The following is a 21,999-nucleotide window of genomic DNA, read 5'->3' as shown; positions in this document are numbered from 1 at the left end:
ATAAATTCATCCCGAAATAAAAATCATTCTCTAAAAGGAATAATAGAATTAATTAAAATTCGAAAAGAAATTGGCAAACACTAAAATACGTACAAGAAAAATTCAACTGTGACCCGGAGAATTTTTGTTAAATTCTCCTTGGTCTAAAAAGAGCCCTCAAATTTTAGTGGAATTTTCAGAGCACAAATAATAATTGAGAAGAAATAAACAAAGTTGAAAAGGTTTATAAAAAGAAAAACCCTAAAAGAAGTTCTTTTCCCCCCTCCTTCCCTCTTGGGCCGGCTCGGCCCACTTCCCTCTCCCTCTCTCTCTCCTCTCCCGCGGCCCATCGGTTCCCCGCGCGCGCGCGCGCCGCTGACAGGCGGGCCCGCCCGCCACTCTCGCTGACGGGTGGGGCCCACCTGTCATCGCCTTCCTCCCGCCGCGCCCGCCGCCGCGCCCGTGCCCTAGCGCCGCCGCCGCCGCGGATTCCGCCGCATCCCGCCTTCCCCGCGCGCCTTAATGAAGGGGAAAATCACCCCCGCGATTCCCTCTCCCGATCCCCCCTCTTTTCCCTCTCTCTCTCCCTCGGATTCGTTCGAAATCGCGCCCGCAATCGTCGTCGGCGTCTTCAATGGAGCTGAGATCTCCGCGGCCGTTTCCTCCCTCTCCGGCCGCGCTCTCCCCCTCTCGGCGCTATAAAATCAATCCCCGAGCTCCGCTCTTCCGTTTCCGCCGCTCGCCGCTCGCTCTCGCCGTCGGATTCGTGCTCGCGCCGTGCTCCTCTCTCTCCGCCGTCGCCGCCGAGCTCCGTTTCGCCACCGTCGTCGCTCCGGTCCTCCTCCCGACTCGGCGCCACCTCCATCGGCTTCGCCGAGTGGTTGCCGACCCCGTCCGCCGCTCCGCTTCGCCCGCCGACCGCCGGAGCACCGTCGTCATCGTCATCCCGAACCGCGCCGCCGTCTTCTTCCGCTTCGGCCGCCGTTCCCGTCGTCGCCGTCGACCGGGGTGAGCCAAAGACCGTCCCCCTCGCTTCCCCCTTCCCTCCTCTCTCTCGGGTGCCGCTCCGCCGCGCCGGTGGTCGCCGGCGGTGACCATCGGGGCGCGGGCGCGTCCCCCTCCCTTCGGCCGCGCCGGCGAGGCCGCCTTCGGGCGCGCCCCGCGGCTGCCAGGTGGGGCCCGGCCGTCAGCCGCCCGCGCCCGCGGGTGCGGCTGACGCGTGGGACCCACGGCGCCGACCGCCGCCAGCCGCGTGCTCCCGGTCCACCGTGGACCGAGAGGCTGACGCGTGGGCCCCACTCCCGTGGACCCGGTCCGCGCGCCCTCTCCCTCGGCTGACGCAATAAACATGATTTTTAATTAAAATTTAAATGAAGAAATTCGCAAATATCCATTTAAAGAGCATATAAACTTCAAATGGCCATATCTTGGCCATTTGAACTCGGAATTGGACCGTTCAAGTCTCTAATTTTTCCTTAAGAAGTCAAGAACCCATTTTTGTGCTTTGTTTCTGCTGTTATGTGGAGTTTATTAGAGTAAAAGCCTTTTCTTTTCCGTTGGTCGTGTAGACGCTGCAGCTTCGGAAGATCCGCTCTTCGTGGAAGTTGAAGCCGGCGTTTGGGAAAGCGAGCAAGGCAAGTCACATCATCCTTGAGCATATTGAATCCCAGTTTACAAAATTATTTTAATTTAAATTAATGCATTATCGCTTTATTTAAATTCCCGCGTTATCACTGTTTTATTTAGCCATGCCTATTTACCTTTGTTATGACCTTATTATTATTGTTATTGTTATTATTACCTTGTTCACCCTAGATTAAACAAAACCCCATCTAGTGGACACTCTATTTATGGTTCCACTAGTATGAATTTAGGTAGATGCTTCGCTGATTAATTAGGCAACATTAGGTGATTTTATAACTTTAGACTTTGGGGAATTCTCATATCATTTGGACACTATGGAATGGTTGGCTTATGTTGGAATTGGACACACACCTCTCTTCCTCTTTCAAAACCCCTAAAACCTGTTTTCGGTGGGGTTTGGGTGCATGCCAGTTGTGGGAAGTAGCACCCCGGCCACTATAAGGATTAAGCTCGGGCCTCTGTTGCAAAGCACTACCGTACTTCCACATGTCTAATGGGTAAGGCTTAGTTTGTGGCTCAGTCTAGTCTTAAACAAAAGTACACGGATTGGAGATGGATGAAGTCGGGTGTCGATGGACATTCTCCAGGGCAAATGAAGGCTACACGAGCTGCGGCCCGGTAGTCGAGATGTCATATGGCAGAGGGTTGGTGCCCTGCTGCTAGGGGCTCAGTTCTGCCTGCCTGTCCCGGGTATCCCGGCCGTAGGTGGGATTGGGTCGGTACTCTTGTCTAAGGCTAGGATGGGTTGGAAACTATGTCACGTCTTCCGTCCGTATACCGTGGTGGTAGGTGGCGCGTGGTTACACGTGAGGAAGATGTGTCTTGTGGGTAAAGATGTACACCTCTGATCAGAGTAAATCTATTCGAATAGCCGAGCCCTCGGATATGGGCAAGCCGAGCAATGTACCCAAGTCAGTGTTCTAATTCTTAAAAATTGCTTAACAACTAAAATGTGGAATGGTTGGCCTGGGTTGGCTTGGGACGAGCTGGGACCCAGGGTCGGGTTGCCAGTTCGGTCTAAATCATCGTAGGCCTTGGGTTAAGGCAGGTTCGTGAGGGTTCACGGCCTTGATTAATAATACTGTGTAGCTCTAGGATCGTCTTTAAAAAATGGCTTTGGGCAACTAAGTGACTTTTAAATGCTGTTTGCTGCAAAACTTAACCCCTATATTATTATCCCCTTGTACCCCCCCTTGCATTAATCATGCATCTGCCGGTGTGGCTGGCTGAGTACTGTGGTTGTACTCATTCTTGCTCAATCTTTCCCCTCTTCAGTAAGAGAAGCTTTGGAGAAGATGTCTTAGGTGGAGTCCTGGCTTATACCCCAGTTGAGCGCCTGTGAAGATGGAGCCGTAGGCCCGCTAGTCCGCTGCTGTTTATTTTTGATTGTCAGGCCTTAAGTGCCTTTGTAATAATGTAAATATTATCGATATAATAAAGATGTGTCTTTTATATCATGTTGTTGTGGTGTACCCCGGCTTTTCCTGGGACGGGGATTAATACACTAGCGTTCGGGAAAAGGCAATTTTCCCGGTCGCGACAAGCTGGTATCAGAGCCATCTCGACTGTAGGATAAGCCAAGTGGATAAAACCTAAGGACATATTTTATAAATAAAACTATTTGCGAAAGTTCCTTTTTTTCTCCTTCCCTTAATGCTATTTGCAAAAGGTTTACTCCCTTCTTCCTTCTTCGGATTTCAACTAGTACTAGATGGTCAGGTCAGTGAAGAAGAAGACATCGTCAGTTGTTTGTCGAAACTCCAGAAGGCTGTTGGATCCGTCAGCGCAGCGAAGGAAGCAGTGAAGCCAGCTGTGAAGCAGGAGTGAAGATCTTGGAGAACCCGTCACAGAACCTAAGCCGCCCTATAGGGTAGTGTTGTTAGTCGTGTGTTCCTTGCTTGTGTGTGTAGCGCGTGGTTTGCATCAGTGGGTTGTGATGTAACCATGCTAGGTTGTTTGCTTAATCAACTTGCAGAATAAGCCTAACATACATCATAACAGCAAAAGACTTAGATCTGTTAAGGTCCTATCCTTAGTTTCTAATCTGTCTCTCCCCTTTGTTTTCCCTCTCTCCCTCTCCAAATCTTTGCAACAGATGGCTGACAATGAGAAAGGCAATAAGGTCAGAAGTCAGGACATTGGTACCTTAAGCTCCCGAGTGAATGAAGCACCAGACACCAGTTGTGTGACACTGGTCCAACACCTGATTAACCAGAACCGATTGCTTATAGAGATACTACAGCAGCATCAGACGCCAATTCTGAACCTGAGTCAAATACAACCTCAAGTGCAGTTGGAGGCAGTCCAAGCACTCACACCACAAGTCAGCATGCCGCCAGCATCCCGAAGGACCCATGGTGACGTGCCACATGTTGACCCAAAAGAAGCAAGTAACATTTGCTTTATGTGTGATGAGCAAGGGCACTATGCAAGGGAGCGTCCTCAGCAGAAAAGAAAAACACCAATGCGAACCGAAGATGAAGTCCGTAAGATGATCATTACTAGCACAGAATGGCCTCCACCAGGAATGACCAGACGTCAGAGAAGAAATACCTTCCGAGGTGCACCACAGTTGACAGAGCATCTTTTAGCTAATGGAGGTAGAGTGTCTGATAGTGAAGATTCAGATCAAGTCTCCTCAGATGATGAAGATGAAATGGAATGTAAGGCATGCTCTCGTTGTGGAGAAATCGGTCATTGTCGCGACCGGGAAAATTGCCTTTTCCCGAACGCTAGTGTATTAATCCCCGTCCCAGGAAAAGCCGGGGTACACCACACAAACATGATATAAAAGACACATCTTTATTACATCGATAATATTTACATTATTACAAAGGCACTTAAGGCCTGACAATCAAAAATAAACAGCAGCGGACTAGCGGGCCTACGGCTCCATCTTCACAGGCGCTCAACTGGGGTATAAGCCAGGACTCCACCTAAGACATCTTCTCCAAAGCTTCTCTTACTGAAGAGGGGAAGGATTGAGCAAGAATGAGTACAACAGTACTCAGCAAGCCACACCGGCAGATGCATAATTAATGCAAGGGAGGTACAAGGGAATAATAATAGGGATTAAGGTTTGCAGTAAACAGCATTTAAAAGTCACTTAGTTGCCCAAAGCCATTTTGTAAAGACGATCCTAGAGCTACACAGTATTATTAAACAAGGCCGTGAACCCTCACGAACCTGCCTTAACCCAAGGCCTACGATGATTTGGACCGAACTGGCAACCCGACCTGGGTTCCAACTCGTCCCAAGCCAACCCAGGCCAACCATTCCATATTTTAGTTGTTGAGCAAATTTTAAGAATTAGAACACTGACTTGGGTACATTGCTAGGCTTGCCCATATCCGAGGGCTCGGCTATTCGAATAGATTTACTCTGATCAGAGGTGTACATCTTTACCCACAAGACACATCTTCCTCACGTGTTACCACGCGCCACATACCACCACGGTATACGGACGGAAGACGTGACATAGTTTCCAACCCATCCTAGCCATAGACAAGAGTACCGACCCAATCCTGCCTACGGCCGGGATTCCCGGGACAGGCAGGCAGAACTGAGCCCCTAGCAGCAGGGCACCAACCCTCTGCCATATGGCATCTCGACTACCGGGCCGCAGCTCGTGTAGCCTTCATTTGCCCTGGAGAATGTCCATCGACGCCCGACTTCATCCATCTCCAATCCGTGTACTTTTGTTTATGACTAGACTGAGCCACAAACTAAGCCTTACCCATTAGACATGTGGAAGTACGGTAGTGCTTTGCAACAGAGGCCCGAGCTTCATCCTTATAGTGGCCGGGGTGCTACTTCCCACAACTGGCATGCACCCAAACCCCACCGAAAACAGGTTTTAGGGGTTTTGAAAGAGGAAGAGAGGTGTGTGTCCAATTCCAACATAAGCCAACCATTCCATAGTGTCCAAATGAGATGAGAATTCCCAAAGTCTAAAGTTATAAAACCACCTAATGTTGCCTAATTAATCAGCGAAGCATCTACCTAAATTCATACTAGTGGAACCATAAATAGAGTACTCACTAGTTGGGGTTTTGTTTAACCTAGGGTGAACAAAGTAATAATAACAATAACAATAATAATAAGGTCATAACAAAGGTAAATAGGTATGGCTAGATAAAACAGTGATAACGCGGGAATTTAAATAAAGCGATAATGCAATAATTTAAATCAACATAATTTTACAAACTGGGATTCAATATGCTCAAGGATGATGTGACTTGCCTTGCTCAGAGAGAACGGCCTTCCGAACCTTCGGCGACGACCACGAACCACGCTTCGGGAACCTCCGGAACGACGAAAGCTACGCGAAGCACACAAGCAAAGCTACAAGCCTATAAAGAAGCAATAACAATACATAAAAAGAAAGCACAGGGTTCTTTAGGTTATAACAAACATTAGGAGACTTGAACGGGTCGATTCAGAGTTCGTATGACCAAGATATGATCATCCGAAGTTTAATGCTGTTACATGGAGATTTGCGGATTATTGTATTTAGGTTTTGCAACTATAAAACATGTGTAAGCGCTAGCCTGGAAAAGACAGGAAGGCTGCGCCGTTGACATGCGGACCCCACATGTCAACCTAAAGGACCACGGTAGACCGGGTACACAGAGACGGTCCACGGGTCGACGGAAGCGGACCCCGTGTGTCAACCGAGGCGAGTGGCCGACAAACGGACTCCACTAGACACCACACGGGTTGCACACGTGGAAACCACGCGGCTACCGAGCGGGCACACTAACACGGACACTACACGGTCACCACCCGCACACGTGAACGACTACCGACACCGGTACACGGGTACCGGGGTCGACGACCGCACAACGGGTACGGGGCGACACCGAAAGGACGAGGGCGGGGAAGCGAGAGGAGGAAACCTTACCACCACGCGACGAGGCGTGGGAACGACAACGACGAACGGGCGCGGCGGAGACAGACGGGCACAACGGAGACGAACGGCGAGGGGACGGCTTCGGCGGCGATCCTTGGGCGAAGGCGAGACGCGGCCGGCACGAGGCTTGACGACGCGGAGCCGAGGACGAACACGAGGACGGGGCTGCAGCGATCTTGACGAAGCGAGGACGACGAACGAGAACGGCTTGACGGAGGGACGAACGCCACGACGACCGGGAACGACGAGAGGACGACGACGACGACGACGACGACGACCGGGACCGGCGAGGAGGCGACGAGGACAGCCGGCAGCGGCTGCACGGGGACGAGGACGACGTGGAACACGCCGCTACGATGACGATGACGGAGGCGGCGCCGCGAGACGACGAGCCGGGCGACCGACGGGACGTCGACGACGAGAACGATCGGAGACGACGATGAAACGATGATGGCAGGCAGCAGCGGCTGAGCGGAGGGGGGGACGGCGTGGAACACGCCGCTGCGATGTTGGTGAAGGTGGTGGTGCAGCGGGGCGACGAGCCGACGAGGAGGAAGGAGAGGCCGGCGCGGAGACGACGGCGTTCCGGCGAAATTCGGGCGACGCCGTGGCCTGGCCGGGAGAGAGGACGGCACTCCGGTGCCGGGAGAGGTGGTGGCGACGTCGGCCGGTGCACCGGGGACGCGGCAGAGGCGGCCGGAGGCGGAGAAGTGGTGGCGACGCCACTGGACACCGGCGAGGACGCGTCTCCGGTGATTTCCCCGCGAAACGGAGGCGAAGCCGGGAAAGAGGAGGCAGCTGCGAGGCCGAGGGAGAAGACGGCGCGGCCGGGCGGCGCTCGGGCGAGGAGAGGAAGGCGGCTGGAGGTGGCCGGCGCGAAGGAAAGAGGAGGGCGACGGCGGGAACGTAGTTCCGGGGGTCTCCTCGCGAAACGGAGGGCAGGCCGGCGTGGAGGAGGTGGCGGCGACGCTGTAGGAGGCGATGGCGCGGCCGGACGACTCTCCGGCGAGGCGGGAGAGGCGGCTGGAGGCCGGCCGGCAACGTGGGAGGGAGAGGGCGACGGTGGGGAGGTGGCTAGAGACCACGGGAGAGCTTGGGAGGAGACCAAAACGGTAGAACGCAAAGAGGGGGTTCTATTTTATAGGAGAGGAGAGGGAACCGGCCACGGGGGAGGTCGGAACGGCGGCGAGAACCACGGCCGGCGGCAATGGTTGGTGGCCGGACTTGGCGCGTCCGTTCCCGGGGATTTAAGGCACCATTCAAGGGGAAATTAAGGGGGAAAGAGAGAGGAGGGAAAGGGGATTAATTTCCCTCAATCAATTTGGGAATCCCATGCTTGATTCGCGCGGATTTGAGGGGGGAAGGGTGCTAGGGTTCACGGGAGAGGGAGAGAGGACGGCCGGGCGGGAGGAAGGGGACGACGCCCGGCCTGGCGCGTGGGACCCACCGGTCAGGCGGCGGCGTCAGCGCGCGCACGCGCGCTGCACGGGCGGGGGCGCGGCTAGGGTTGGGCCGGGCGGCCGGCCCAGGAGGAGAGGAGGGGAAGGCGGCCTGGGCCGAGCAGGCCGGGAGGGAAGAGGGGGGGGGAAAAGGAAGACTTCGGGCTGGGCTTGGCCCAAAGGAGGAAGAGAGATTATTTTTAGGTTTTTCTTTTTAATAAACTTTGTTAATTGTTGTTGTTGTTTAATAAATATTTCCGGTGCTCTGAAAATTCAAGTAAAATTTGAGGTCTCATTTTAGACCAAGGAGAATTTAACAAAAATTCTCCGGGCCACATTTGAATTTTTCTTGTACGTATTTTAATGTTTGCCAATTTCTTTTCGAATTTTAATTAATTCTATTATTCCTTTTAGAGAATGATTTTTAATTCGGGATGAATTTATCAGGACGTGACAAATCCACCCCCCTTACAAGAATCTCGTCCCCGAGATTCGAGGAGGCTAGCAAGAAGATAGGTTGGGCGGTCTTCTCTTCTTGTCTGACTTCTTCCGCTCCGTCTTCTATAACAAACTTGCCTAACAAAACTTCTTCACTCTGGACTGCTTGGCTCGATCTCCTGTTGCAGATGGAATCTTCTCTTCACCTGACTTGTCCCTGGTTGAACCTTTAGCTGACTTCGACTGGGTTGCGGCACTTGAAGATGGGGCTTCAGTTCCAGAACTTTGCATAGTTCATATCTTTGCAGTCAACCTCATACAAGTTACCCACTTCATGTCATGCGTCGAGATCAGCTCGTCATTACTAAGATACCATGCTTGTCATCATTTAGCATTCAAAGTATTCCTTTACACATTCAGCCCTGACGTATTCTTTTTAGATTTCTCTTATCAATCACCTTTCGACCTACTTCTTTGTTCGATAATAAACATCTTTTTCGATATCTTCTATCAGTCATCTTTTGACCTTGGTCACTAAGTACTCTTCACTCCGAGAGTTGTGGATGCTTCTGGTGGCGATGAGGTCCTTTGGTCTGCTACCTTTCAGTGAAACCTTGAAGTGTTTCGCCAAAAGCTATACTGACTGTCATTGCCTTTGATCCGAAAAAGACACATCTGAAACTCTTAGTCCAAACAAATGTCTCTTTGGTTAATCACTTGATTTTCTTTTCCATCCTCAGGTTGGTTATTAGCTCGAGGTTAGAATATAGTTCCTCTGGCACGAGACCCTAGGTCTCCTTTGTCAGTAAACAATTATACACATGATCACCTATCCGCATCTTCCAAAGGAATCCTCTTAGAACTTGTTTTTATTACAAATCTCTCCCATATTACATGAATACAAGGCACTGTCTTAAACAAAAAGGGAAGGTGCTTAACATCGGTACATTGTTTCCACTATGGGTTAGAATTAACAGGAGGCCTCACAGGTACGGCGTTTGCTCCAGTGACCACAAGGCGAGTGACCTGTCTTCTTCTTGCATAATGGCCGGAGTGATGGCGCAGGTTACGCTTCGGCTGTGGACAATCTCTAGAGAAATGACCTGGTCCTTTGCAGTTGTAACAAATCAACGTCTTCTTTGCTGAGCTGTCCATCTGGGGATGATCATTGTGACTTGGAGTTGGAATTGGCGGTTGGAAATCCTTGCTAACATTGGCATCAGTGGTACCATAGTTGCTATCACCATTGGAGTCTTTCTCAGTGTCAAAATTGCTAAGGTTGTCATTCTGGGTTCCAACATTGATACTATCGTTGACATCTTGGTGAATGCTACTGACATTGCACGCTTTGTTCGAGTGGTCACTAATGGAGCAAGAATCATGGTTGTTGGTGGTATCATCATCATTAGTATTGCTAGTGTTGTTGTCTGCATTGCGTCCATCTTCTTGGGGCGGAAACTCTTGATGCGCAACAGAAGATCCGGTGATCTGAAGTGGCTCAGTGCGCTGTCTTTGGTTACCACCTGGAAATACTGGGATGTTGACAATCCTTCTCTTGCAGTTCGTCATCCGATTATGCTCACTTTCGAGTTGCATGGCTTTGTCCACAAGTTTCTCAAAATCTTCATAATCCTCTAGAAGTAGTTGCACTGCAAGCTCATCTTTTAACCCCTGGAGAAACTTCTCTTGTTTGTCTTCATCCGTTTCCACATCTTCTGGTGCATAGTGAGCCAAACGATAGAACTCATGCAGGTACTCTGTGACGGTCAAATCTCCTTGCTTCAGGTAGCGAAACTCTCGTTTTCTTAGTGTGATCATTCCTGTGGGAACATGTGATCTCTTGAATACAGATGAAAACTCGTTCCAGGTGATGGTATGTCCTTCTGGCCGTGATGCTTCGTAGCTATCCCACCACTCTGAAGCCGGTCCAACCAACTGATGAGTTGCGAAGCCAACCCGCTCCTGGTCGGTACACTGAATCAACCCTAGCTTCTTCTCGACTGTGCGCATCCACTCACTGGCTTCCATAGGATCGACAGTAATGGCAAAGGTTGGGGCTCAGTTTTGAGAAATTCTGATAACTTGCACTGTTGCTGGACTGTAGGTACTTGAACGTTGGTTGCCCCTGCTGGGTTGTTCCGATTCTGTAATAGTTGAAAGGCTGTTGCCAACATGTTGGTTTGGTTAACCACAACTTGGATTAGCTCTGGTGAGGTTTCGTTGGTGCTTCTCTCATTCCCATTGGCTTGGGTTCTTGAGTCATCGGATCCATCATTCCCATAGCCTTTGTTACCAGTATTATCCATCTGTCACAAGGTAGAGGTTGAGAGGGGAAGCATACAAGGAAAGAATAGACCAGAACTAGGGACAAGACCTTAAAGGAACTAACTCTTTTTGTTGAGGTGTTGTTTGTTTTGCTTATTCTGCAGGTTGATTAAGCAAACAACCTAGCATGGTTACATCACAACCCACCGATGCAAACCACGCGCTACACACACAAGCAAGGAAACACACGACAAACGAAACACTAGAGGGTGGCTTAGGTTCTGCGACGGGTTCTCCAAGATCTTCACTCCTGCTTCACAGCTGGCTTCACTGCTTCCTTCGCTTCGCTAGCGGATCCTGCAGTCTTCCGGAGCTTCGGCAAACAACTGACGACATCTTCTTCTTCGCAAAGCTGACCATCTAGTACTTAGTTGAAATCCGAAGAAAGAAAAGAGTAAACCTTTTGCAAATAGCATTAGGTGAAGGAGAAAAAGAGGAACTTTCGCAAATAATTTTATTTATAAAATATGTCCTTAGGTTTTATCCATTTGGCTTATCCTACAGTCGAGATGGCTCTGATACCAGCTTGTCGCGACCGGGAAAATTGCCTTTTCCCGAACGCTAGTGTATTAATCCCCGTCCCAGGAAAAGCCGGGGTACACCACACAAACATGATATAAAAGACACATCTTTATTACATCGATAATATTTACATTATTACAAAGGCACTTAAGGCCTGACAATCAAAAATAAACAGCAGCGGACTAGCGGGCCTACGGCTCCATCTTCACAGGCGCTCAACTGGGGTATAAGCCAGGACTCCACCTAAGACATCTTCTCCAAAGCTTCTCTTACTGAAGAGGGGAAGGATTGAGCAAGAATGAGTACAACCACAGTACTCAGCAAGCCACACCGGCAGATGCATAATTAATGCAAGGGAGGTACAAGGGAATAATAATAGGGATTAAGGTTTGCAGTAAACAGCATTTAAAAGTCACTTAGTTGCCCAAAGCCATTTTGTAAAGACGATCCTAGAGCTACACAGTATTATTAAACAAGGCCGTGAACCCTCACGAACCTGCCTTAACCCAAGGCCTACGATGATTTGGACCGAACTGGCAACCCGACCTGGGTTCCAACTCGTCCCAAGCCAACCCAGGCCAACCATTCCATATTTTAGTTGTTGAGCAAATTTTAAGAATTAGAACACTGACTTGGGTACATTGCTAGGCTTGCCCATATCCGAGGGCTCGGCTATTCAAATAGATTTACTCTGATCAGAGGTGTACATCTTTACCCACAAGACACATCTTCCTCACGTGTTACCACGCGCCACATACCACCACGGTATACGGACGGAAGACGTGACATAGTTTCCAACCCATCCTAGCCATAGACAAGAGTACCGACCCAATCCTGCCTACGGCCGGGATTCCCGGGACAGGCAGGCAGAACTGAGCCCCTAGCAGCAGGGCACCAACCCTCTGCCATATGGCATCTCGACTACCGGGCCGCAGCTCGTGTAGCCTTCATTTGCCCTGGAGAATGTCCATCGACGCCCGACTTCATCCATCTCCAATCCGTGTACTTTTGTTTATGACTAGACTGAGCCACAAACTAAGCCTTACCCATTAGACATGTGGAAGTACGGTAGTGCTTTGCAACAGAGGCCCGAGCTTCATCCTTATAGTGGCCGGGGTGCTACTTCCCACAACTGGCATGCACCCAAACCCCACCGAAAACAGGTTTTAGGGGTTTTGAAAGAGGAAGAGAGGTGTGTGTCCAATTCCAACATAAGCCAACCATTCCATAGTGTCCAAATGAGATGAGAATTCCCAAAGTCTAAAGTTATAAAACCACCTAATGTTGCCTAATTAATCAGCGAAGCATCTACCTAAATTCATACTAGTGGAACCATAAATAGAGTACTCACTAGTTGGGGTTTTGTTTAACCTAGGGTGAACAAAGTAATAATAACAATAACAATAATAATAAGGTCATAACAAAGGTAAATAGGTATGGCTAGATAAAACAGTGATAACGCGGGAATTTAAATAAAGCGATAATGCAATAATTTAAATCAACATAATTTTACAAACTGGGATTCAATATGCTCAAGGATGATGTGACTTGCCTTGCTCAGAGAGAACGGCCTTCCGAACCTTCGGCGACGACCACGAACCACGCTTCGGGAACCTCCGGAACGACGAAAGCTACGCGAAGCACACAAGCAAAGCTACAAGCCTATAAAGAAGCAATAACAATACATAAAAAGAAAGCACAGGGTTCTTTAGGTTATAACAAACATTAGGAGACTTGAACGGGTCGATTCAGAGTTCGTATGACCAAGATATGATCATCCGAAGTTTAATGCTGTTACATGGAGATTTGCGGATTATTGTATTTAGGTTTTGCAACTATAAAACATGTGTAAGCGCTAGCCTGGAAAAGACAGGAAGGCTGCGCCGTTGACATGCGGACCCCACATGTCAACCTAAAGGACCACGGTAGACCGGGTACACAGAGACGGTCCACGGGTCGACGGAAGCGGACCCCGTGTGTCAACCGAGGCGAGTGGCCGACAAACGGACTCCACTAGACACCACACGGGTTGCACACGTGGAAACCACGCGGCTACCGAGCGGGCACACTAACACGGACACTACACGGTCACCACCCGCACACGTGAACGACTACCGACACCGGTACACGGGTACCGGGGTCGACGACCGCACAACGGGTACGGGGCGACACCGAAAGGACGAGGGCGGGGAAGCGAGAGGAGGAAACCTTACCACCACGCGACGAGGCGTGGGAACGACAACGACGAACGGGCGCGGCGGAGACAGACGGGCACAACGGAGACGAACGGCGAGGGGACGGCTTCGGCGGCGATCCTTGGGCGAAGGCGAGACGCGGCCGGCACGAGGCTTGACGACGCGGAGCCGAGGACGAACACGAGGACGGGGCTGCAGCGATCTTGACGAAGCGAGGACGACGAACGAGAACGGCTTGACGGAGGGACGAACGCCACGACGACCGGGAACGACGAGAGGACGACGACGACGACGACGACGACGACCGGGACCGGCGAGGAGGCGACGAGGACAGCCGGCAGCGGCTGCACGGGGACGAGGACGACGTGGAACACGCCGCTACGATGACGATGACGGAGGCGGCGCCGCGAGACGACGAGCCGGGCGACCGACGGGACGTCGACGACGAGAACGATCGGAGACGACGATGAAACGATGATGGCAGGCAGCAGCGGCTGAGCGGAGGGGGGGACGGCGTGGAACACGCCGCTGCGATGTTGGTGAAGGTGGTGGTGCAGCGGGGCGACGAGCCGACGAGGAGGAAGGAGAGGCCGGCGCGGAGACGACGGCGTTCCGGCGAAATTCGGGCGACGCCGTGGCCTGGCCGGGAGAGAGGACGGCACTCCGGTGCCGGGAGAGGTGGTGGCGACGTCGGCCGGTGCACCGGGGACGCGGCAGAGGCGGCCGGAGGCGGAGAAGTGGTGGCGACGCCACTGGACGCCGGCGAGGACGCGTCTCCGGTGATTTCCCCGCGAAACGGAGGCGAAGCCGGGAAAGAGGAGGCAGCTGCGAGGCCGAGGGAGAAGACGGCGCGGCCGGGCGGCGCTCGGGCGAGGAGAGGAAGGCGGCTGGAGGTGGCCGGCGCGAAGGAAAGAGGAGGGCGACGGCGGGAACGTAGTTCCGGGGGTCTCCTCGCGAAACGGAGGGCAGGCCGGCGTGGAGGAGGTGGCGGCGACGCTGGAGGAGGCGATGGCGCGGCCGGACGACTCTCCGGCGAGGCGGGAGAGGCGGCTGGAGGCCGGCCGGCAACGTGGGAGGGAGAGGGCGACGGTGGGGAGGTGGCTAGAGACCACGGGAGAGCTTGGGAGGAGACCAAAACGGTAGAACGCAAAGAGGGGGTTCTATTTTATAGGAGAGGAGAGGGAACCGGCCACGGGGGAGGTCGGAACGGCGGCGAGAACCACGGCCGGCGGCAATGGTTGGTGGCCGGACTTGGCGCGTCCGTTCCCGGGGATTTAAGGCACCATTCAAGGGGAAATTAAGGGGGAAAGAGAGAGGAGGGAAAGGGGATTAATTTCCCTCAATCAATTTGGGAATCCCATGCTTGATTCGCGCGGATTTGAGGGAGGAAGGGTGCTAGGGTTCACGGGAGAGGGAGAGAGGACGGCCGGGCGGGAGGAAGGGGACGACGCCCGGCCTGGCGCGTGGGACCCACCGGTCAGGCGGCGGCGTCAGCGCGCGCACGCGCGCTGCACGGGCGGGGGCGCGGCTAGGGTTGGGCCGGGCGGCCGGCCCAGGAGGAGAGGAGGGGAAGGCGGCCTGGGCCGAGCAGGCCGGGAGGGAAGAGGGGGGGGGGAAAAGGAAGACTTCGGGCTGGGCTTGGCCCAAAGGAGGAAGAGAGATTATTTTTAGGTTTTTCTTTTTAATAAACTTTGTTAATTGTTGTTGTTGTTTAATAAATATTTCCGGTGCTCTGAAAATTCAAGTAAAATTTGAGGGCTCATTTTAGACCAAGGAGAATTTAACAAAAATTCTCCGGGCCACATTTGAATTTTTCTTGTACGTATTTTAATGTTTGCCAATTTCTTTTCGAATTTTAATTAATTCTATTATTCCTTTTAGAGAATGATTTTTAATTCGGGATGAATTTATCAGGACGTGACAGTCATGTCGCCAGCTCGTGTGCCACTATATGCGTTCATTGCGAGGAAGACCATCCACCCGACAGGTGTCCAACGAGCAGGATCACTTGTTTCTTTTGTGAAGGAACTGATCATGTACCAAAAGATTGTCAATTCAGTTTTCTGCTGACGAAGAAGATGGCTAACCAACCCGCCAGTTCCAACGGAGAGAAGCATCAAGGCAACACCAATCCTCGCCAAGATTACAGTTTCAGCCTAACTCCAGTGCCAGGACAGAGGAATCAAAATGAGAAAAGAAAATGCCGAGTCCGGGAAGATATCTGTTGCTTCAATTGTCAAGGAATGGGTCATTTCGCCGACAAGTGCCCAAAACCGAGAAACATAACTGCCAGCACGTCAGTCCACGCAACTCCCTGCAATCTGAAGCTTGCTCCTCAGCGAATTGTCATCCATGCATCCCGAAGCAGTCCTATAGCCCGCGTTGCAACAGCTCCAACTCCAGCGAGTGCATTACCACAAGGTGTCAATGCTCACTTTCAGCCCCAGCAAAGAATTGTCGTCGATGGAAGAAGTTGTGTCTCTCCCCGACCTACTCCAGGCCAAGCAAAGGGCAATCGACCTCCGGAGGGCGATACCAAGCAGAAGACCGTCATCCGCTTCAACCAGCAATCAGAAGGAAGCTTCTCCTGTGAATGATAGCAATATGCAGTCCTATCACATCATCACAGAACCAATCAAGGATGCAGTCACTAGAACAATGCCAGCTAGGTATCCATGTTTGTGATTTTCAGTTCGCTACTTATCACTGTAATCGGGAGTTTGCAGCAGTCATGTAATAAATAAATATATTCATGATTATAAACAATGAGTTTGTTATGTTTATGGAAGATTCATGTTGAGGATACAATGTACCGATGTTAAGCACCGTCCCTTTTTGTTTAAGGCAGTGCCTCGTATTCATGTAATGAGGGAGAAATGTGTAATACAGACAAGTTCCATGAGGATTCTTTTGGAAGATGCGGATATGTGATTATGTGTATAATTGCTTACTGATAAAGGAGACCTAGGGTCTCATTTCAGAGGAACTATGTTCCAACCTCGAGTTAATAACCAACCTGTTGATGGAAAAGAAAACCAATCAAACTGTGTTGGGTTAAAAAGCTAATGAGATAAGGATTGGATACGAGTTTGGATACGCTTTTACAAATCAAGATAAGGATTGTTGGATGAAACCCATAAGGTTACCCGCCATGCCTCTACATTGATAAGTTCGGATATACCTGCAAACAGTTAAGAAGATCCAGGAGACATCAATATTTGAGAACATATATTTGAGAACATAATAGTCGATGGTTGGTAATTAGTCGATCAGGTATCAGAAAAGGGTCAAAGGTGATATGGCAGAAGAACAATATGGATGCTCCCCATCTCGAGGAAGCACTAAACCCTAGTGGCATAGATACAGATAGCAAGCAATGTATTTCCCTGAAGGTAGTCAGTGCAGCTTTTTGACGAACCACATCAAGGTTTCGCCGAAAGGCAGCAAGCCAAAGGACCTCATCGTCCCCAGAAGCGTCCGCAATCCACATTAAAGAATACCACCTGTTAGAGATAAGCCGAAAGATGATTGATAAAAGAGATTGGCAAAGATGTTCTCTAGCATGAAAGAAGTAGGCCGAAAGGTGATTGATAAACAGAAACATGCTCTGCATCGCTCAAAGAAGACCCCTGATAGTAATTGCCCCCCCACAACAGTCACCTTGTCATTAAGTAAGCAAGATGACCTAGGTAAAAGTGTTTCTATGAAGGCAAGGAGTGAAATCTTCAACTCGGTATCAGATGCTACACGGAGTGAAAAGTGCAAGCCCCGGTTACCAGGCGACGCCATGTCTTGGGAGATGATCCAATGGGAAAGAACACATCAAGGCGGAAGGTGCACAGGAATACGTTGAATGCTAAATGATGACAACATGAAGAGAATAGCGGAAAGTAAACTGAACATAAAGAAAGTGAATCTGCGTTGCTTGTTCGTGGGAGCTATTCCCAGTTATGAACCAAGTGATATGATCGAAGATAGTCTACAGAGGTCAGATTAAAATCACCTCCAACAACGAAGCTTCAGGTCTGGCAGGACCACGATCAGACAATAACAAGTCCAGCAGCAAAGTCATTCGGGAAGACGTCAAAGTATATCAAGTGGGATAAGTTGGTTCTCTTGGGAAGCATAATTCAAAGGCAAAGTTATCGACCCTTGCATCAAATAGCAGAAGTAGCTATCACCCGGAGACCAGGAAAGCTAATATGAGGCAGTTGGTGGCGAGTTAGAAGCAAATGACAAGCATGGTATCCTAGTAATGACAAGCTAGTGTTGACGCATGACATGAAGTGGTGACTTGTATGAGGTTGACTCCGAAGATATGAATCATGAGAAGTTCTGGAACGGAAGCATCATTGAACTACCGCAACCTAGTCTGAGTCAGCCAAAAGGTGCACCCTGGTCCAAGTCAGGTGAAGAGAAGATTCCATCCGCAACAGGAGGTCAAGCCAAGCAGTTCCGAGTGGTGAAGTTTTGCTGGAAGTTTGTCAAGACGCAACGGAAGAAGTCAGACAAGAAGAGAAGACCGCCCAACCTATCTTCTTGCTAGCCTCCTCGAATCTCGGGGACGAGATTCTTGTAAGGGGGGTGGATTTGTCACGTCCTGATAAATTCATCCCGAAATAAAAATCATTCTCTAAAAGGAATAATAGAATTAATTAAAATTCGAAAAGAAATTGGCAAACACTAAAATACGTACAAGAAAAATTCAACTGTGACCCGGAGAATTTTTGTTAAATTCTCCTTGGTCTAAAAAGAGCCCTCAAATTTTAGTGGAATTTTCAGAGCACAAATAATAATTGAGAAGAAATAAACAAAGTTGAAAAGGTTTACAAAAAGAAAAACCCTAAAAGAAGTTCTTTTTCCCCCTCCTTCCCTCTTGGGCCGGCTCGGCCCACTTCCCTCTCCCTCTCTCTCTCCTCTCCCGCGGCCCATCGGCTCCCCGCGCGCGCGCGCGCCGCTGACAGGCGGGCCCGCCCGCCACTCTCGCTGACGGGTGGGGCCCACCTGTCATCGCCTTCCTCCCGCCGCGCCCGCCGCCGCGCCTGTGCCCTAGCGCCGCCGCCGCCGCGGATTCCGCCGCATCCCGCCTTCCCCGCGCGCCTTAATGAAGGGGAAAATCACCCCCGCGATTCCCTCTCCCGATCCCCCCTCTTTTCCCTCTCTCTCTCCCTCGGATTCGTTCGAAATCGCGCCCGCAATCGTCGCCGGCGTCTTCAATGGAGCCGAGATCTCCGCGGCCGTTTCCTCCCTCTCCGGCCGCGCTCTCCCCCTCTCGGCGCTATAAAATCAATCCCCGAGCTCCGCTCTTCCGTTTCCGCCGCTCGCCGCTCGCTCTCGCCGTCGGATTCGTGCTCGCGCCGTGCTCCTCTCTCTCCGCCGTCGCCGCCGAGCTCCGTTTCGCCACCGTCGTCGCTCCGGTCCTCCTCCCGACTCGGCGCCACCTCCATCGGCTTCGCCGAGTGGTTGCCGACCCCGTCCGCCGCTCCGCTTCGCCCGCCGACCGCCGGAGCACCGTCGTCATCGTCATCCCGAACCGCGCCGCCGTCTTCTTCCGCTTCGGCCGCCGTTCCCGTCGTCGCCGTCGACCGGGGTGAGCCAAAGACCGTCCCCCTCGCTTCCCCCTTCCCTCCTCTCTCTCGGGTGCCGCTCCGCCGCGCCGGTGGTCGCCGGCGGTGACCATCGGGGCGCGGGCGCGTCCCCCTCCCTTCGGCCGCGCCGGCGAGGCCGCCTTCGGGCGCGCCCCGCGGCTGCCAGGTGGGGCCCGGCCGTCAGCCGCCCGCGCCCACGGGTGCGGCTGACGCGTGGGACCCACGGCGCCGACCGCCGCCAGCCGCGTGCTCCCGGTCCACCGTGGACCGAGAGGCTGACGCGTGGGCCCCACTCCCGTGGACCCGGTCCGCGCGCCCTCTCCCTCGGCTGACGCAATAAACATGATTTTTAATTAAAATTTAAATGAAGAAATTCGCAAATATCCATTTAAAGAGCATATAAACTTCAAATGGCCATATCTTGGCCATTTGAACTCGGAATTGGACCGTTCAAGTCTCTAATTTTTCCTTAAGAAGTCAAGAACCCATTTTTGTGCTTTGTTTCTGCTGTTATGTGGAGTTTATTAGAGTAAAAGCCTTTTCTTTTCCGTTGGTCGTGTAGACGCTGCAGCTTCGGAAGATCCGCTCTTCGTGGAAGTTGAAGCCGGCGTTTGGGAAAGCGAGCAAGGCAAGTCACATCATCCTTGAGCATATTGAATCCCAGTTTACAAAATTATTTTAATTTAAATTAATGCATTATCGCTTTATTTAAATTCCCGCGTTATCACTGTTTTATTTAGCCATGCCTATTTACCTTTGTTATGACCTTATTATTATTGTTATTGTTATTATTACCTTGTTCACCCTAGATTAAACAAAACCCCATCTAGTGGACACTCTATTTATGGTTCCACTAGTATGAATTTAGGTAGATGCTTCGCTGATTAATTAGGCAACATTAGGTGATTTTATAACTTTAGACTTTGGGGAATTCTCATATCATTTGGACACTATGGAATGGTTGGCTTATGTTGGAATTGGACACACACCTCTCTTCCTCTTTCAAAACCCCTAAAACCTGTTTTCGGTGGGGTTTGGGTGCATGCCAGTTGTGGGAAGTAGCACCCCGGCCACTATAAGGATTAAGCTCGGGCCTCTGTTGCAAAGCACTACCGTACTTCCACATGTCTAATGGGTAAGGCTTAGTTTGTGGCTCAGTCTAGTCTTAAACAAAAGTACACGGATTGGAGATGGATGAAGTCGGGTGTCGATGGACATTCTCCAGGGCAAATGAAGGCTACACGAGCTGCGGCCCGGTAGTCGAGATGTCATATGGCAGAGGGTTGGTGCCCTGCTGCTAGGGGCTCAGTTCTGCCTGCCTGTCCCGGGTATCCCGGCCGTAGGTGGGATTGGGTCGGTACTCTTGTCTAAGGCTAGGATGGGTTGGAAACTATGTCACGTCTTCCGTCCGTATACCGTGGTGGTATGTGGCGCGTGGTTACACGTGAGGAAGATGTGTCTTGTGGGTAAAGATGTACACCTCTGATCAGAGTAAATCTATTCGAATAGCCGAGCCCTCGGATATGGGCAAGCCGAGCAATGTACCCAAGTCAGTGTTCTAATTCTTAAAAATTGCTTAACAACTAAAATGTGGAATGGTTGGCCTGGGTTGGCTTGGGACGAGCTGGGACCCAGGGTCGGGTTGCCAGTTCGGTCTAAATCATCGTAGGCCTTGGGTTAAGGCAGGTTCGTGAGGGTTCACGGCCTTGATTAATAATACTGTGTAGCTCTAGGATCGTCTTTAAAAAATGGCTTTGGGCAACTAAGTGACTTTTAAATGCTGTTTGCTGCAAAACTTAACCCCTATATTATTATCCCCTTGTACCCCCCCTTGCATTAATCATGCATCTGCCGGTGTGGCTGGCTGAGTACTGTGGTTGTACTCATTCTTGCTCAATCTTTCCCCTCTTCAGTAAGAGAAGCTTTGGAGAAGATGTCTTAGGTGGAGCCCTGGCTTATACCCCAGTTGAGCGCCTGTGAAGATGGAGCCGTAGGCCCGCTAGTCCGCTGCTGTTTATTTTTGATTGTCAGGCCTTAAGTGCCTTTGTAATAATGTAAATATTATCGATATAATAAAGATGTGTCTTTTATATCATGTTGTTGTGGTGTACCCTGGCTTTTCCTGGGACGGGGATTAATACACTAGCGTTCGGGAAAAGGCAATTTTCCCGGTCGCGACAAAAACGCTACCAACCGCTTTCTTCATCGTCGATGTGCAAGGTAACTACAATGTTATTTTGGGTCGTTGTTGGATTCATGCCAATTGTTGTGTGCCTTCTACCTTGCATCAATGTTTAATTCAATGGGACGGCGATGATGTTGAAGTTGTTCAAGCGGATACATCGGCCGAGGTTGCAATGGCCGATGCTACTTTTGAGTGGCGTCATGGGAATATCCAATGCTTATCGGGGAGGGATCTTTCTAGCTATGATTTTATTAGTATCTCCGATGGCAAATTTGTACCTATTTCTGTAAAGCCGGCTAGTGTAGCACGGCTAAGCCATATAAATTTGTACAATGAGTAAAGAGGCTAATTTAGAGTGGTTACAAAAAAGGGTGCAAGAATATCGGTCTACAAAGAACGATATTGGTGAAACCGTTGAAGATTTTGATGAAGTGGAGAAGCTTGGACAAGGGTTTGCATCGGCCGATCCATTGGAGGAAGTGGACATAGGTGATGGAACTAAACCAAGGCCGACTTTTGTAAACAAAAACATAAGAGCCGATTATAAGGTTAAGATAATCGAGCTAATTCAAGAGTATGTTGATTGCTTTGCATGGGAGTACCATGAGATGCCGGGTCTTAGCCGTGAGCTTGTGGAGCATCGGCTTCCAATTAAACCGGGTTTTAAGCCTTATAAACAACCACCTCGTCATTTTAATCCTTTACTATATGACCGAGTCAAAGAGGAGATTGATCGGTTGTTGAAGGCGGGGTTTATTAGGCCATGTCGTTA

At 50.8% G+C, this 21,999-nt stretch overlaps 1 protein-coding gene across 1 annotated transcript; it reads right to left on the bottom strand.

Annotated features, from left to right (window-relative positions):
* Positions 1-5,850: 5,850 nt before the first annotated feature.
* On the bottom strand, positions 5,851-9,644 carry LOC136355363 (uncharacterized). The gene is made up of 3 exons (XM_066307872.1): positions 9,625-9,644; positions 6,527-7,282; positions 5,851-5,975 (listed from the first exon to the last, which is right to left on the bottom strand). The coding sequence occupies exons 1-3, from the start codon at positions 9,642-9,644 to the stop codon at positions 5,945-5,947; spliced, it is 807 nt and encodes a 268-aa protein (XP_066163969.1). The 3' UTR covers positions 5,851-5,944.
* Positions 9,645-21,999: the final 12,355 nt, after the last annotated feature.

Source organism: Oryza sativa, chromosome 1, assembly GCF_034140825.1.
Source record: "Oryza sativa Japonica Group chromosome 1, ASM3414082v1".
Taxonomy (NCBI): domain Eukaryota; kingdom Viridiplantae; phylum Streptophyta; class Magnoliopsida; order Poales; family Poaceae; genus Oryza; species Oryza sativa.
Note: the sequence above shows the minus strand (reverse complement) of the source record. Positions and strands in the feature narration are given on the sequence as shown.

Excerpts from the sequence above, each read along its gene's own strand:
- LOC136355363 (XM_066307872.1), bottom strand. The coding sequence starts at position 9,644 with ATGGTACCACTGATGCCAAT. Across the intron at positions 7,283-9,624 it reads ATGGTACCACTGATGCCAAT|ACGCGTCCTCGCCGGTGTCC; the intron begins GTTAGCAAGGAT and ends AAATCACCGGAG. Across the intron at positions 5,976-6,526 it reads CCACGCCTCGTCGCGTGGTG|GCTTGTAGCTTTGCTTGTGT; the intron begins GTAAGGTTTCCT and ends GCTTCTTTATAG.